The sequence below is a fragment of the Castor canadensis genome, chromosome 12 (assembly GCF_047511655.1).
Source record: "Castor canadensis chromosome 12, mCasCan1.hap1v2, whole genome shotgun sequence".
Taxonomy (NCBI): domain Eukaryota; kingdom Metazoa; phylum Chordata; class Mammalia; order Rodentia; family Castoridae; genus Castor; species Castor canadensis.
The window spans coordinates 81,172,635-81,186,322 of NC_133397.1; the positions used below are offsets into that span (position 1 = coordinate 81,172,635).

General features: G+C 43.6%; 1 protein-coding gene across 1 annotated transcript; it reads left to right on the forward strand.

Moving 5' to 3' along the window:
* The first annotated feature begins 2,350 nt into the window (after window positions 1–2,350).
* Window positions 2,351–12,444, forward strand: Znf514 (zinc finger protein 514). Its single transcript, XM_020155396.2, has 5 exons — window positions 2,351–2,946; window positions 4,437–4,492; window positions 7,841–7,967; window positions 8,294–8,389; window positions 11,310–12,444. The coding sequence occupies exons 1-5, from the start codon at window positions 2,928–2,930 to the stop codon at window positions 12,299–12,301; spliced, it is 1,290 nt and encodes a 429-aa protein (XP_020010985.2). The 5' UTR covers window positions 2,351–2,927; the 3' UTR covers window positions 12,302–12,444.
* Window positions 12,445–13,688: the final 1,244 nt, after the last annotated feature.

Genomic DNA, 13,688 nt, shown 5'->3' on the forward strand with positions numbered 1-13,688 from the left:
CCTCTTTTATTCCATTGGAAACTCCAGCCTATGGGATAGTGCTGTCCATATCCAGAGTGTGTCTTCCTTTCTTAGTTAATCCTCTTGGGAAATGCACTCACAGACACACTCAGAGGTGTGTTATACTAATATCCAAGGCACTTCTCAATCCAATAAGTTAACCATCAAGATTAACCATCACATCCAGGCAGTCAGAGGCTATGGATGGTGATGCTATAACACCCCGCATTAGTTTAGGAGGTTCCATCTACCATAACACAAAAGGGATCTCTAGGAGTCTCTGCACTTCAGATCTGCCTTACAAAGTCACCACTCAGTCATTCATTGGAATAAGCCATCACCTTCAGACTATTTTGATTTAGAGACGCTCTTGCTATCTGCTCTTCCTCTGGATGAAGCAGTTTAATAATATTGTTCTTAAAACCTCATGTCTCCTATTATCCTTCTGTTTTCCATGGTAGTTGGGCACAAGAATTAAGACTATATTTCCCCACACCTAGGTGTAGTCACGTGTCCTGGTAAAGGGATGTAAGTACACATGTTATATAGCACCTTCTAATAACCTTCCTTAAAAGACAGCTGCACTCAGAATAAAAAGGAATGAACTGCTGGGTGCCAGTGACTCACTCCTGTAATTCTGGCTACTTGGGAGGCTGAGATCTTTTATACTGAGTGACAGAATCCAGTCTTAAAAGGTTACATACTGTATTATTCCAGTTATATGATGCTCTGGAGAAGCAAAACTATATGGTCAGGAACAAAGCAGTGGTGATAGAGGTGAAAAGGAGAAAAATCTGACTACAAAGGAATGCAAAGGGAATGCTGAGAAGATGGGGAATCTATAGGCTGGTGGGAGCTCCCCTAACAGTTGTTTGAGGTCAAATGGCACACTAGAGCACTGAGCAGGAGAGGGAACATTCCTAAAAAGCTACTGATTAATACTTGGGCAAAAATGTGCACTGTGAATGAGGGCCTGTGGATCAAGATCTATCCCAAAGGACTGAATTTAAGTGTGGGGAATTTCCAACTTTATAGCAGGCCAACAGGAACGATATCAGGGACAGGCAGTAGCCTCTCAGGTTCATCTGAAACAGTTCCATGTCTACTTAGTTATGTCAAGCCATTGATGAGATGACAATCTTTTCTCATTTGTCCACCTCTTCACTTTTTTGGTTTCAGAGCGCAGGAAATGACAACAGAAACTTCTGTGCCAGTCATGGTTCCCAGGCAGCACCCTCACATCATTGGAAGAGGGCTTACTTGTTGGGCACTGACAGTACCATCCTGGTCCTCTGTACCACTGGTAGTGTTAAAAGTGGAACTGACTGAAAAAGTAAGAAAGGAGACGGCCTTGATTTTTGTGAACCTTGATTTGTCTTGAACCCCTAGAGTTTATAAAGCAACTACTCTGTGTTCACAAATCTCCCCTCTCTAGCTGAGCTCTTCCTTCAGATAACCACCCTTTTAATGCTCAAACTGGGTCTTAGGGGAGCAGGACAGTTAACAAAATACCTTAGACTGGGTAATTTATAAACAACAGTAATGTGTTGCTTATAAATCTAAAATATAGGTGCCAGCAGATGCCAGGTTTGGCGAGCGCCCCTTCTTTATAGATGGCACCTTCTACCGTCCTCATAAGATGGAAGGGGCAAAAGGGGCTAACATGATCCAGTCACCCAAAAAAAAAAAAAAGACCCCACCTTCAGGGGCAGGTTTCAACATAGGAATTTGGAAGGGACACACATTTAACCCATTTCCCAATTTCTTTTGGGTCATAAATAATATTCGTAACTGAAGGAGGAGAAAGTCCAAAGTCTTCCTTCTCTATTACCTTTTCCTGACCTCAAAATGGAGGGCAGTGGGAGAAAGGCAGAGAGTCACGGGACAGCCTGTAGAACAGTGGTATCTAGTGTTGCGCCACTTGTATCTCCACCAGGATTCGGCACCTCGTAAGAAAGACTCGTCAGGAGAGCCTACTGAAAATCCTCATTCGGCAGATGCAGGGTGGGCCTAGGTTTGTCTGTCTCTCTCTCTTTTCTTTCTTTCTTTTTTTAAAAACAAATTTCCAGTGTTAAGCAGTCCTAAACTGGGCTATGGAGCCCACCTACCAACGACACTTAAGAGAAGGGAGACACTTCCAGTTCGCAGTCAGTGGGGTAGAACCGACTGAAAGCACTCCGCAATCTGCAACAGCTGGCTGGCTCAGCGCCTTAGGGGCACAGGTGCACGTCCCATCCGTGCTCGCGCCCGGCGGCCAGGGCGCAGGCGCTACTCCTTCAGCCCAATTCGGCTCTCCCTGCGCTTGGCGGCCGCGTTTGCGCAGGCTCAGGGCGCCCTGGAGGCGGTGCCGGCGTGGGAACCCGGCTTTGCTGCTCCAGGTCGTGCGACTCTCAGCCGGCTGGTTGGCCCGCGCTGGGGACTGTGCTCGGTGCCGCTGACACAGCTGGGAGTGACCCTCCGTGTGCTCGCCTGCGCGAGGCTGTGGAGGTTGGGTCGTAGAATTGGCAGGGCCGGTCCCTGTCCTTGCGAGGCTCTCATCAGAATTCCTGCTGTCTCCCGGTAGCAGAGGAGCACTGGGTACCCAGCTCACAGATGTGGCGTGGCTGTGGATCTGCGTGGGAACACAATTCCAGAGTCTGAGCCCAAGAAGAAGGGCGGAAGAGTGGAGCCAGTGGGAGGAGGCCGGGTCTGAGGTTGCGGCTCGGGAAGCATCGCTCTGCGCCCATCGGGCGGGCGCCTTTCCAGTTTTGACAGGCCTGCTCTGGGCCCTTGGGATCTGCTGGGCCTCACCGCGTCCAGTGGAAATGCCCTGTGTCGCCCGGGCGGCCCCAGGCTACTCACCGCTCCCTGAATCCTCTGGAGCACCCCAGGACTGCGCCTGAAACGCAGGGATTTGGAACCAGTGAAAGGACGCCATAGCTCCAGCTATGAACTGCACAGCATCAGGTTTGGCTCTGGAGTGTGCAGAGGGGCTAGAAGCTCTCCTGGAGATTTAGTACTGGACCTAGTAGGAGGAGGACCCTACAAAGAGGCTGGGTAATCCCAATGAAGGGACACAGCCTGCCGCTGCCTTTCTTGTGGAAATTCCTAATTTTTCAAAACCAGGAGGCTGAGATCCCAACATTGAGAATGTAGCAAAGGTGGGGGGATGGCCACAGAAAACTTGTCTCAAAGGCAAAAGCAAAACGGGAAGCTCAGGAGATGAGCTGCTGTCCCCCTGCTGTGGCAGGGAGAAAGCAAACAAAACACAGGGAGTGGCCCTTGGGCAGAGATCAGAGGAAAAATAGGACCTTTTGGAGCCTTGTCACCCACCTCCTTAATCACTTCATCAATAAGGATCTTTCTCCCAGCTCTTCTAGCTGAGCTGGGCAGGTTAGCAGTGTGCCAGGTAGGCACCTCCTGGGAGTTATACCCCCCTCAGTGTTGGGGCCAGGTGAGCTGGGAGGTTTTAACCTATTCCTTTGTAGGTTTAGTTGCTCTATCATTTACCAGGTAAGCATTGTAATTGGGCTGTTTATGCTTCATCACACCTGCTCAAGGTCACAAAAATGGCCAATGGCCCAGATTCTGGGGCCTCTCCCTCTTTTATTCCTTTATGCCCTTTTCAGTGTGGCCCATAGACCAGCAGCACAGGCATCAGCTGAAAGCTTTCTAGAAATGCAGAGTCTCAGGCCCTGCCCTACACGCACTGAACCAGAGTCTTAACAAGTCTTGAAACAAGAATTTAACATATGCATGGTAAAGTTTGTGAGGTGCCAGTGACACCTGCTATTTCCATGTTGTTGTGGGCATAGCCTTAACTACTTCTCTGGCATGATTTGGGCTAGTTTTTTTGTACAAAGGCTTTAAGAACAATTTGATAGAAAGCGCTATAATAGATGTGCTGCAGAGACCTAACAATGCTTGAGAATACTGAAGCAGCTTCTCAGGAAGATCTGACCTCTGAGCTGGGCTCCTAAGGATGAGGGTGAAGAGATTTCTTCCCCTTAAAGCCTCATCCCCTCCATGGCCTTGCCTTGGGTCTTGTTCTGTAGTTATTAACCTGCCCTATACCCACCCACCATATTTAAACTTCCTTGAAGATCTTCTTCATGTTTATATTGCCAAAAGATCTAGCAGAAGACCTGCATACAGGAGGCTCACTAACTCACCAGTGTGGTGGTCAGTCAGACTGTAGTTACACTCCATCTACCTGCAGTCTGCTGTGGACAGGTGGAAGCCTCACATAGCTGTGTACAGGGGCACTTCTCTCTGGTGTGACCCAGCCAAGAAGCTGCCACAGCTCTCCTTGGCCCACCTGTGTCCCCAGAACCATAGAGGTAACCCTTGTTGCTATGTAGGAATCTCCAGCTTGGGGAATCTGGGAGCTGTCTATGCCATAGGCTTAGCCTCCCTTTTGGCTGGTTTTACCTACACAGCTCTTGCTTTTCCTACAGAGAGATGCCCAGAAGAAAAGGAAGCAATGAGTTTATTCCTGAAACCTAGGACCCAGGTAAGTTGGGGTTTTCTTAATTTTTCCTCAAATGCCTGAACTACAGAGAGCTTTCCCTCCTTTTTCTTAGAACCTCTCTGTTCACCAAAGGGAACTAACTACAATTTCTGCTTTGCAGGAGGCTGAGCCCATAAGCGTCCCTCTCCTGGCATACACTCACTTACTTGAATCTTTTGGGTTTACATGGCCTATTTCGGTAACGGACTCTGTGTGTGACTACAAAATAATGTGACTGAGCTCTAGTCATAATCATTCGGGGACAGGACTCTGATACCCAGGATGCCATACCACTGTTTTCTTTTCTTTCTTTTTTTTGATGGCACTGAGACTTGAACTCAGGGTTTTGTGCTTACTATACAGGCACTCTACTGCTTGAGCAATACCTCTAGTCCTTTTCTGCTCTGTTTATTTTGGAGATAGTCTTACGTTATGTTTCCCACCATGACTGGAATGAAAGATGCCTACCATTAAAGTTTTTTTCCATTGAGATGTGATCTTGCAAACTTCTTTTGCCTAGGTGGCCTGGTACTGTAATCCTTTTGATGTCAGCCTTCCGCACAGCTTTGGATGACAAGCATGTGCCTTGAACTTCCACCCTCCCAATCTCAGCCTCCTAAGTAGTGAGGATACAGGTGTAAGCCACCGGCGCTCAGCTTCCACTGTTTGCTTTCTTACTCATAGATGTAAAAAATGCTTCCCCAAGAGAGAATTTAAAAGTCTCATCCAATCAGAGTATTGTGACCAAAGTTTTAGATGGCATGATAGTGTCTGCTTTGGGTTTGGATATTTATCCTCTAGCTAGAGTCCTATGAACTATATTTCCAGCATTCAGTGGGGCAATGGGGACAGGGAGACCACAATGAGCATTTCTTTTCAGAAATCAGAAACATGAGAGGAGCCCAGTAGTCCCAGGTCCATCCGTAGCTGTTATGAAACTCTACTGGACAGGTACTGGCAGAGTCTCTGATCTTGGGAAAGGGAAAGTTTCTGGGTTATACCTGGTTCTGCTCTAGGCAGAGCTCCCCAGCTTATTGTTCTCCTTAGCTGTTGGCTATGTTCTTAGGAAATTTCTTTTCTAGTATCCTCCTTCTCACATAGGAGGACGACATTGGAGGATAAACTCTTTTGGGACTAAGCAGTTTTTCACCCTGCTTGAGTAGGATTGTTTTTAAGTTATGAATATTTTGGTGCAGCTCTCAAAACCTTAATCAGCTTTTCATGTATTTGCTTCCAGTTGGTTCCATGTGTCATTAGCTTCACCCACAGTTCTTTTTGAAATACGTTCTTTTGAAATATGGCCATACATTTTTTTCATGCTGATCAATCTGGTCCCATTAAAAGGACTTATCAGGGGCCATCTGAAATTATTCAGAAGTTGAAACAAGCAGTTTGACAACCACACTCATGATTTGGCCCTGCAGAAGAAGCTGAGGGTTTTTTTTTTTAATCATTCTTTGTCATGCAAAAATCTTATGTCTATTGTCTTTGTCCAGTTGAAAATGAAAATTGGTTAAGTCTGCAACCATGCAAGCCCTGGCACTTCTGGACACCTCCTGTGGACCTTCCATTTTTGTTTTATAAACCAGCAAACTCTTTGAGTTCCTGTATTTCCTTGTCATGCTTTGTCAAATGCAGGCAATAACAACCATCTCACACTTCCAGTGTTATGTTTCCAGCCTCTTGTCATAAAATCACAAGCTCGTTCTTAAATTATGTCTTTCAACTTACCGCAGGCAATATTTTGCCAAACAGCTCATCACCAAGTCGCCACCAACAATGAGTTGCTAGTACATCAATAATTTTCCTTGCTGCACAGCTTTGATGTCAGTGTCATATATTTTAGACTTTTGTTATGGCAGAATCCCATTTTGAGTCTAGTTTTTAATGAGCCAATTTAGGCTAGTTATGCCTATGATAACAATAGCCATCACTCAGAGGTATCAAACGAGGTTGAGCTCTTGCCCCCAGGACATTCCAGCCATGACTTTTCTCCACATCCTCTTCCCTAGGATCATTTGCCATTCTCCAGGCAGAAGGAAAAGAGGAATTATAAGACCCTAAATGGCTCTGAAAGCTTTTGTCCACATGTAGTTCCTGGTTTTCCTTCACACTCCATTTGTGAAAAAAGATTATCCAGCCACACCCAGGTGGGCGAGATAGGAAGCTCAGTCCTATAGAGAGAGCCAGAGGATATTTTCCTTGTTTGATTATTTTGGCTGGCTTTTACATTAATATAAGGTTGTTATTTTCACTTGTTCTGCAGATTCAGTATCTAAGTAGAATTTGATTTTTTTTAAATTTTTGGTGGAACTGGGTTTGAACTCAGGGCTCTGTACTTGCAAAGCAGGCGCTCTCTACTACTTGAGCCACACCTCCATTCCATTTTGCTTTGGTTATTTTGGTGATGGGGGTCTTGTGAACTATTTCCCTGGCCACCTCAAATTGCAACCCTCCAAATCTCAGCCTCCCAAGAAGTTAGGATTACAGGCAGGGCTCACCAGTATCCAGAAAGTGGGATTTGGTTTTTAAGCACTTGTGGGTAAAAGTAACAGAAATTTATACTACCTTCGTTGATTCTGGTTTTTAGTTCATATTATATGGTTTACCACACAAATAGGAGGTGTTATAGTTGTTGTTGGTGATAAGCTATATCTGACCAAAACTTATGGAATGGTTGGTTATACCTTGTATTGGTGACCTGGGATTGAGGGTCTTGCACACAGCATTGTAGATTCAGGTACTGAAAAATGACTAGACTTTGTGAGAAAAGATTCATGCTGATCAAACTCACAAAACTTATTGATTTGTTATGAGGCCACTTGATTTACTTTTGCTGAACTTTGTGCTGGCAGACAGGTAGAGGGATAAATTATTGTAAGCCCCAAATTTGATTAGGCCATAATAAAAACTCATTAAAATTATAGTTCACAAGTTTCAAAAATATTTAATTAGCAGACTGCTTATACTTGTATAACTGCGAATGCAAAGCATGTTAGTCTATTAATTCTAGTAGCTCCCAACAAAATGCAACTAAACTGAGAATAAAATCTCTTAAGAAATGAGGAAAGGATTGTATTCATCTCTCTCACCTAAGCAGAAAGTATCTGTAGGTCTGATTTTCCAGTGCAAGAGCACTGGATGGAATATCAAGTAGTAAGGATTATAAAATCCCTGGAGCATGCTAAAATATTTTTTAAATGATAAAGCCCAAAACCCTCCGGCACTGGGTAGCTAGAAACTCTTAGAATCCCCTCTTGCACATCCGGAGGTACTATTCAGATGCCTTATTACCTTTTCCCCAGGGTTTGAGTGTTCTCCTTGAGGGCACAGGAATGTCTTCTGTTTCAGGACCTGATGACATTCGAGGATGTAGCTGTGGAATTCACCCAGTGGGAGTGGAAGCAGCTGGCCCCTGATCAGAAGGACCTATATAGGGAGGTGATGTTGGAGAACTTCAGCAACCTGGTCTCCCTGGGTGAGTACAGCTCTCTTAAACCCAAAGCCTGCCCATGAGGGCGTCTTGATTTCCTTGGTGTTTAAAAGCTAGGGGGCTCTGAGCTTGTTGGCTGAGTTTTGCCCTGAGGTTCTAGAATCAGACATTTAGATTCTCTTTGAGACGCAGAGTTACAGTAGTTTTGCTCTTAGTTGTAGAAGTTCTACTTCTTATGGAGCTGAAATAGGAAGTTTCCTGACTCTGCTTCTGATGTTTCACAATGGCTATTCTCTGCATTTTGATGATCAGCGTCCAAAGACTTGGCCCCAGAACACATAGCTGTGATCCTTTTCTTTCTCTACTATCAGGACTTCCAGTGTCTAAACCATATGTGATCTCTCAGTTGGAGGAAGGAGAAATGCCCTGTGTGCTGGACAGAGAAGTTCCATTTGGAGTCCATTCAGGTGAGTTAGTGATACCAAGTAACACTGCACATAATAAGGCCCAGCTGGGAGTGTGATGTTGCCCTGAATCCTTGGTCAGGGGCTATCCTTTAAGATAAGGCCACTTGGCAAACACAACAAGGGGATTGGACTTTGAGCACATGATAAAAGCAAGAGCACACAAGGGACGTATGAGGATAGGTAAGACACCTAAAAAACTAGACAGCATTTCTTGCCCTCAATGTAGAGAAACTAAAGCAATGTAGAGAAACTAAAGCAATGTAGAGAAATTAAAGCAACTGAGGCCAATAGGAGAAAGAGACCAGGAACTAGAGAAAAGGTTAGATCAAGAAGAATTAACCTAGAAGGTAACACACATGCACAGGAAATCAATGTGAGTCAACTGCCTGTATAGCTATCCTTATCTCAACTAGCAAAAGCCCTTGGTCCTCCCTATTATTGCTTATACTCTCTACAACAAAATTAAAGATAAGGGCAAAATAGTTTCTGCCAGCTAGCGAGGGGGTTGGGGGGAGAGGGAGGGGGGCGGGAGGGGTAAGGGAGGGAGTGGGGGGAGAGGGTAGAAATGACCCAAACATTGTATGCACATATGAATAAAAAATAAATAAATAAATAAATAAAAAAGATAAGGCCACTTGGTAAGAGCCCTCAACTCCAGTATTTTGAATTACATTTCTGGTGTCAGAAAAGGAGATGTTCACTTTCTTTTCTACTGTTTTCCCTTTCTTTGGCACCCACATTTGCCATTCTGCATTATTGGTGCCACGCAGCACCATTAGATGTCTTACATTCAACATCAAATGGATCAACAATTGTATATGGCCAGACAGTCTTGTATCGGTAGGGTTAAGGGAATCAGTGAGGGATTAAATAGAACCACTAGCAGCCCAGAATGAAAAGATTACATGCAAGGGCAGACAGAGTATGCCAGAAAGATCAAGACAGGGGACACTTCAATCTTGATTAAATTTAACCTCATCAGAAGTGGTTCCCAGAATAAGGACTACTTACCAGCTGTTGATGGCATTTCTTTGATTCCTAGGTGACTTAAGACTATCTGGTAGGTTCCACCCCTTGAAGCAAAATTCTGGACTCCAAGCTCTGTGACTACTGTGTATAGGCCAAGCATACTGAACAGGGTGACAGTTTATGACAGCTATTGTCCACCTTGAAGACAGAACCAAACCCATGGATGAGGGCTGAATCTCAGGAAAGTGGTGCTCACATCCTGAGCTGATAAGGCTGGGTCTCATCATAGGAACCTAGACTGTAGGACAGAAAGGGAAGATGCTCATTCTTTTTTTTTTGTGTGGTACTGGGGCTTGAACTCATGGCCTTCACCTTGAGCCACTCCACCAGCCCTATTTTTGTGAAGGGTTTTTTGAAATAGTCTCACGGAACTATTTGCCTGTGCCAGCTTCAAACTGCAATATTCCTGATCTCTGCCTCCTGAGTATCGAGGATTATAGGTGTGAACCACTGGCACCCAACTGATTCCTTTGTATTGCTACTTTAATAATTCCTACTCCCTTCAGAATAAGATCAAAGTTCTGACACGTGGGTTAGTCTTATAATCAGTGTCTCTATTTATAGTGGTCCAAAGCATGGCTACATTTCAGAATGTTCCATAGGACTTGTTAGACATTCAGATCCCCAGGAGCCATATGAGATCTCTCTGAGGACAGGCTCTGGGACCCCTGGTTAGGTATTGCCAGTCATTTACAACTTCAGAATTATTATTATTAGTATTATGTAGTTTTCTGTTGTTGCTGAAATGAGTTCCCACAAACCTTGTGTCCTTAAACACAAACTTATAATCTTCTAGTTTGTAGGTAAGAAGTCTGATATGGGTCTCATGTAGTTACATCCAAGGTATCCACAGGGCTGTGTTCATTTCTGGAGTCCCTAAAGGAGAACCCATTTTCTGGATTAGTTAGCAGATCCAATTACTTGTAGTTGCTAACCTGAGGTCCTTATTTTTTTTTACTGTGTGTAAACTGAGGCTTGCTTCTGCATGCCACATACTCATGGTACCCTTCCTCCACCTTCAAAGCCAGCCAGCAATGCTGGGTAGAGTCCTTCTCACACTGTCTCTCTTCTCAACCAGGAAATATTCTCTAATGTTAAGGACTCAGGTGATTAGACTGGCTCATTTCAAAAATGCACTTCTATGTGTCCTTAATGACATAGTAACATGAGACATATCTGCATGTGTACAATACACAATAACATGGTGTAGACTGCAGTCTTGAGGAAGTATACTGGAAGACGAGCTTGTCTTTGAATGATGTCCAGAGCCTTAGAGAAAGAGAGGATGAAGTTAAGTGTGGCTAGATGGGAAGCAGGGAGAAAAGCAGGGAGCAAGTGCTAACAGGACTTGCTAAAGAAAGGACAGACCCTGGTTAAGTACTGAGGACTGGAGTGAGAAATTTAGGGGTTGTCCTATAGGCAGTAGAGATCCTTTGGAAGATTAAGACTTGGGAAGAACACAAAGAAAGGGATATTTTAGAATGATGGACATGATGAGGGGCTTCAGGAGAAACTGGAGGTCGGAGGACAATAGAAATTTGTCAGTTATCCAGGCTTGGAGAGATTGTGAGGATGGAGTCTAAACCCAGGGAACTCACAGCCCTATACTTTCCCTGTTTCTCTTTGTCCTCATCCTTTATATTTAGTCTGTTTCTCTTGTCACCCTTCCTATCCTCCCCTCGTCTATACAGCTTTTGGACTTAACTTGTGTACTGGAATCACACACAATTCTCTTAGTGAATCTTCAGCTACCTCTTTGTCACTTATTCTGACATAGCCATTTTTAAAAGAATCTGCATACCATTCTAGATGTTATTTTAAAGCTTAAGTTTCTTACTGTCATTGTTTACTTCTTGGCAAACAGAGCAGGTGTCTTTTCTTTCCCCTACAGACTGGAAAAGAAGCCCTAAAGTCAAGGAATCATTGTCAAGTCAGGGAACTTCTGAAGAGTTATTCCAGGTAGCATCAGTGGAAAAACACATTCAAGATGAGCTCTGGTCTTCTAAACTGAAAGTAGCCTGTGATTGTGATGGCCAAAGGTTAGAGATGCAGTATATAAAACAGATACATCTGAAAGAAATGCCAACTGCTCACAAATCTACTACCACCCTTTGGAGAGATCATGAATGGAGAGAATTTGGGAGAAGTTTAGGCTTAAGACAAGTCCTTAATCCTAACCTTAACAAACACAATGTTGCCACAGGAGAAGGAGCCTATAAATGTGATACAGAATTCAGACAGACTTTAGAAAGAAGCAACTCTTGGAGGTCTCAGCCAGGGAAGAAATCCTATAAGTGTAATGAATGTGGGAAGTCTTTCCATTTCCAGTCAGAACTAAGGCGCCATCAGAGATGTCACACCGGAGAAAAGCCCTATAAATGCAGTGAATGTGGGAGAGCCTTTGGCCATATTTCATCACTTATTAAACATCAGAGAACTCACACTGGAGAAAAGCCTTATGAATGCAGTGAATGTGGGAGAGCATTCAGCCAGAGTTCATCTCTTGTTCTACATTATAGATTCCATACTGGAGAGAAGCCCTACAAATGTAATGAATGTGGACGAGCCTTTGGTCATACCTCATCCCTCATTAAACATCAGAGAACTCATACTGGAGAAAAACCCTATGAATGTAGGGAATGTGGGAGAACTTTCAGCCAGAGTTCATCTCTCATTGTGCATTATAGATTTCATACTGGAGAGAAACCCTACAAATGTAATAAATGTGGGAAAGCCTTCAGCCAGAGTTCATCTCTCACTCAACATTATAGATTTCATACTGGAGAGAAGCCCTACAAATGTAATGAATGTGGAAGGGCATTTGCTCATACTGCATCCCTTATTAAGCATCAGAAAAGGCATGTTGGGAAAAAACCCCTATGAACTCAGTGAATGTAGGAAGGCTTTCAGCTATGCGACACAGAACACCAAACCTCAGAGATTGTATTGGAGAGATCCTGTAAATGAAATGTATGTGGGAAGACCTTGGGTTGGTAGACACATGTTGGTTAACATTAGACAGTGCATATTAAAGAGAAGCCCTTTTAGTCATGCCCCCTCTTTGATCAAACACTGGAGAATTCATACTGGTAAGAAAACATGTGAATGTTGTTTTTTATCACATGCAGAATCTAGATTTAAAAAAAAAGACAAAAATAGAAGGGGGATTATTTGGGGAGGACAAGTGGGAGAGAGGAGGAAGACAATAGTGAGAAATTGGGGGTGAATATGATCAAGGTTCATTGTATACACATATGAAAATGTCATAACAAAACCAATTATCTTGTAAAAATTAATACACAATAATAAAAATAAAAATAAAACAGATTCTGAGAAAATACAAAAAAAAAAAAGAAAAAGAAAACATGTGAATGTAATGGATGTGGAAATGTTTCAGCCAGAAAACATGCAATTTTCAGCACCAGACAGTTTATAGTGGGGAGAAGTCTTATCAATGTAAAGAGTATAACACAGGCTTTAGTCACATATTGTTCCTTAAAAACAAAAACAGGCAACTCGTCCTGGAGAAGAATTCTACAAGTATGGCAAGTACAGAAGAACCTTCAGTATACTTCTTCCCTTAGTAAAAGTCAAGAAAATATACTAGAGAGAATCCCTATGAAACAGTAAATGTGGAAGACTTTCAGAGCTCACCCCTTATTAAGCATCAGAGAATTCATATTTAAGAAAAACCCTATGAATATGGTGAATGTGGGGAGCCTTCAGCCAGACCTTATCCCTGCGTACCTCAGAGAATCCTGGGAACATAGTGCAGGTGGGACAGCCTTGGCAGATGTTTCACTCTTTTTGCACAACAGAGAATTTATACTAGAGAAGCTCTTAAAATTTGAGAAAACCTACAACTATAATTTAGTTCTCAGTAAGTCTTTATCTCAAAGACAATGTCTAGGAACTTAAAATGAATGCGAGGAGTGTTCCTTTCAGACTTGAGATTCATAAACCTGGAGCCAAAAGGGAGCTGAGAAGTCACCTTGGTGATTTTTCTACCTGGTGGGGCCATTTGTACAATCACGCTTGTGTTCTGGCTCCCTATACTGTTACTCATCCTGTTACTCAGGGTGTTACAGTGGGCAAGAAGGAAGGAAACTGAACTGGGTGGGGAACCACCGGTAATCTAGCCCAACCATTTCATCTTTTTGTGGCACTGGGGATTAAACCCAGGGCCTCATGCATGCTAAGCAAGTGCTCTACCACTGTGTTACATGCTCAGTCTTCTCAACCATATTTTAGAGCTAAGGAAACTGACCTT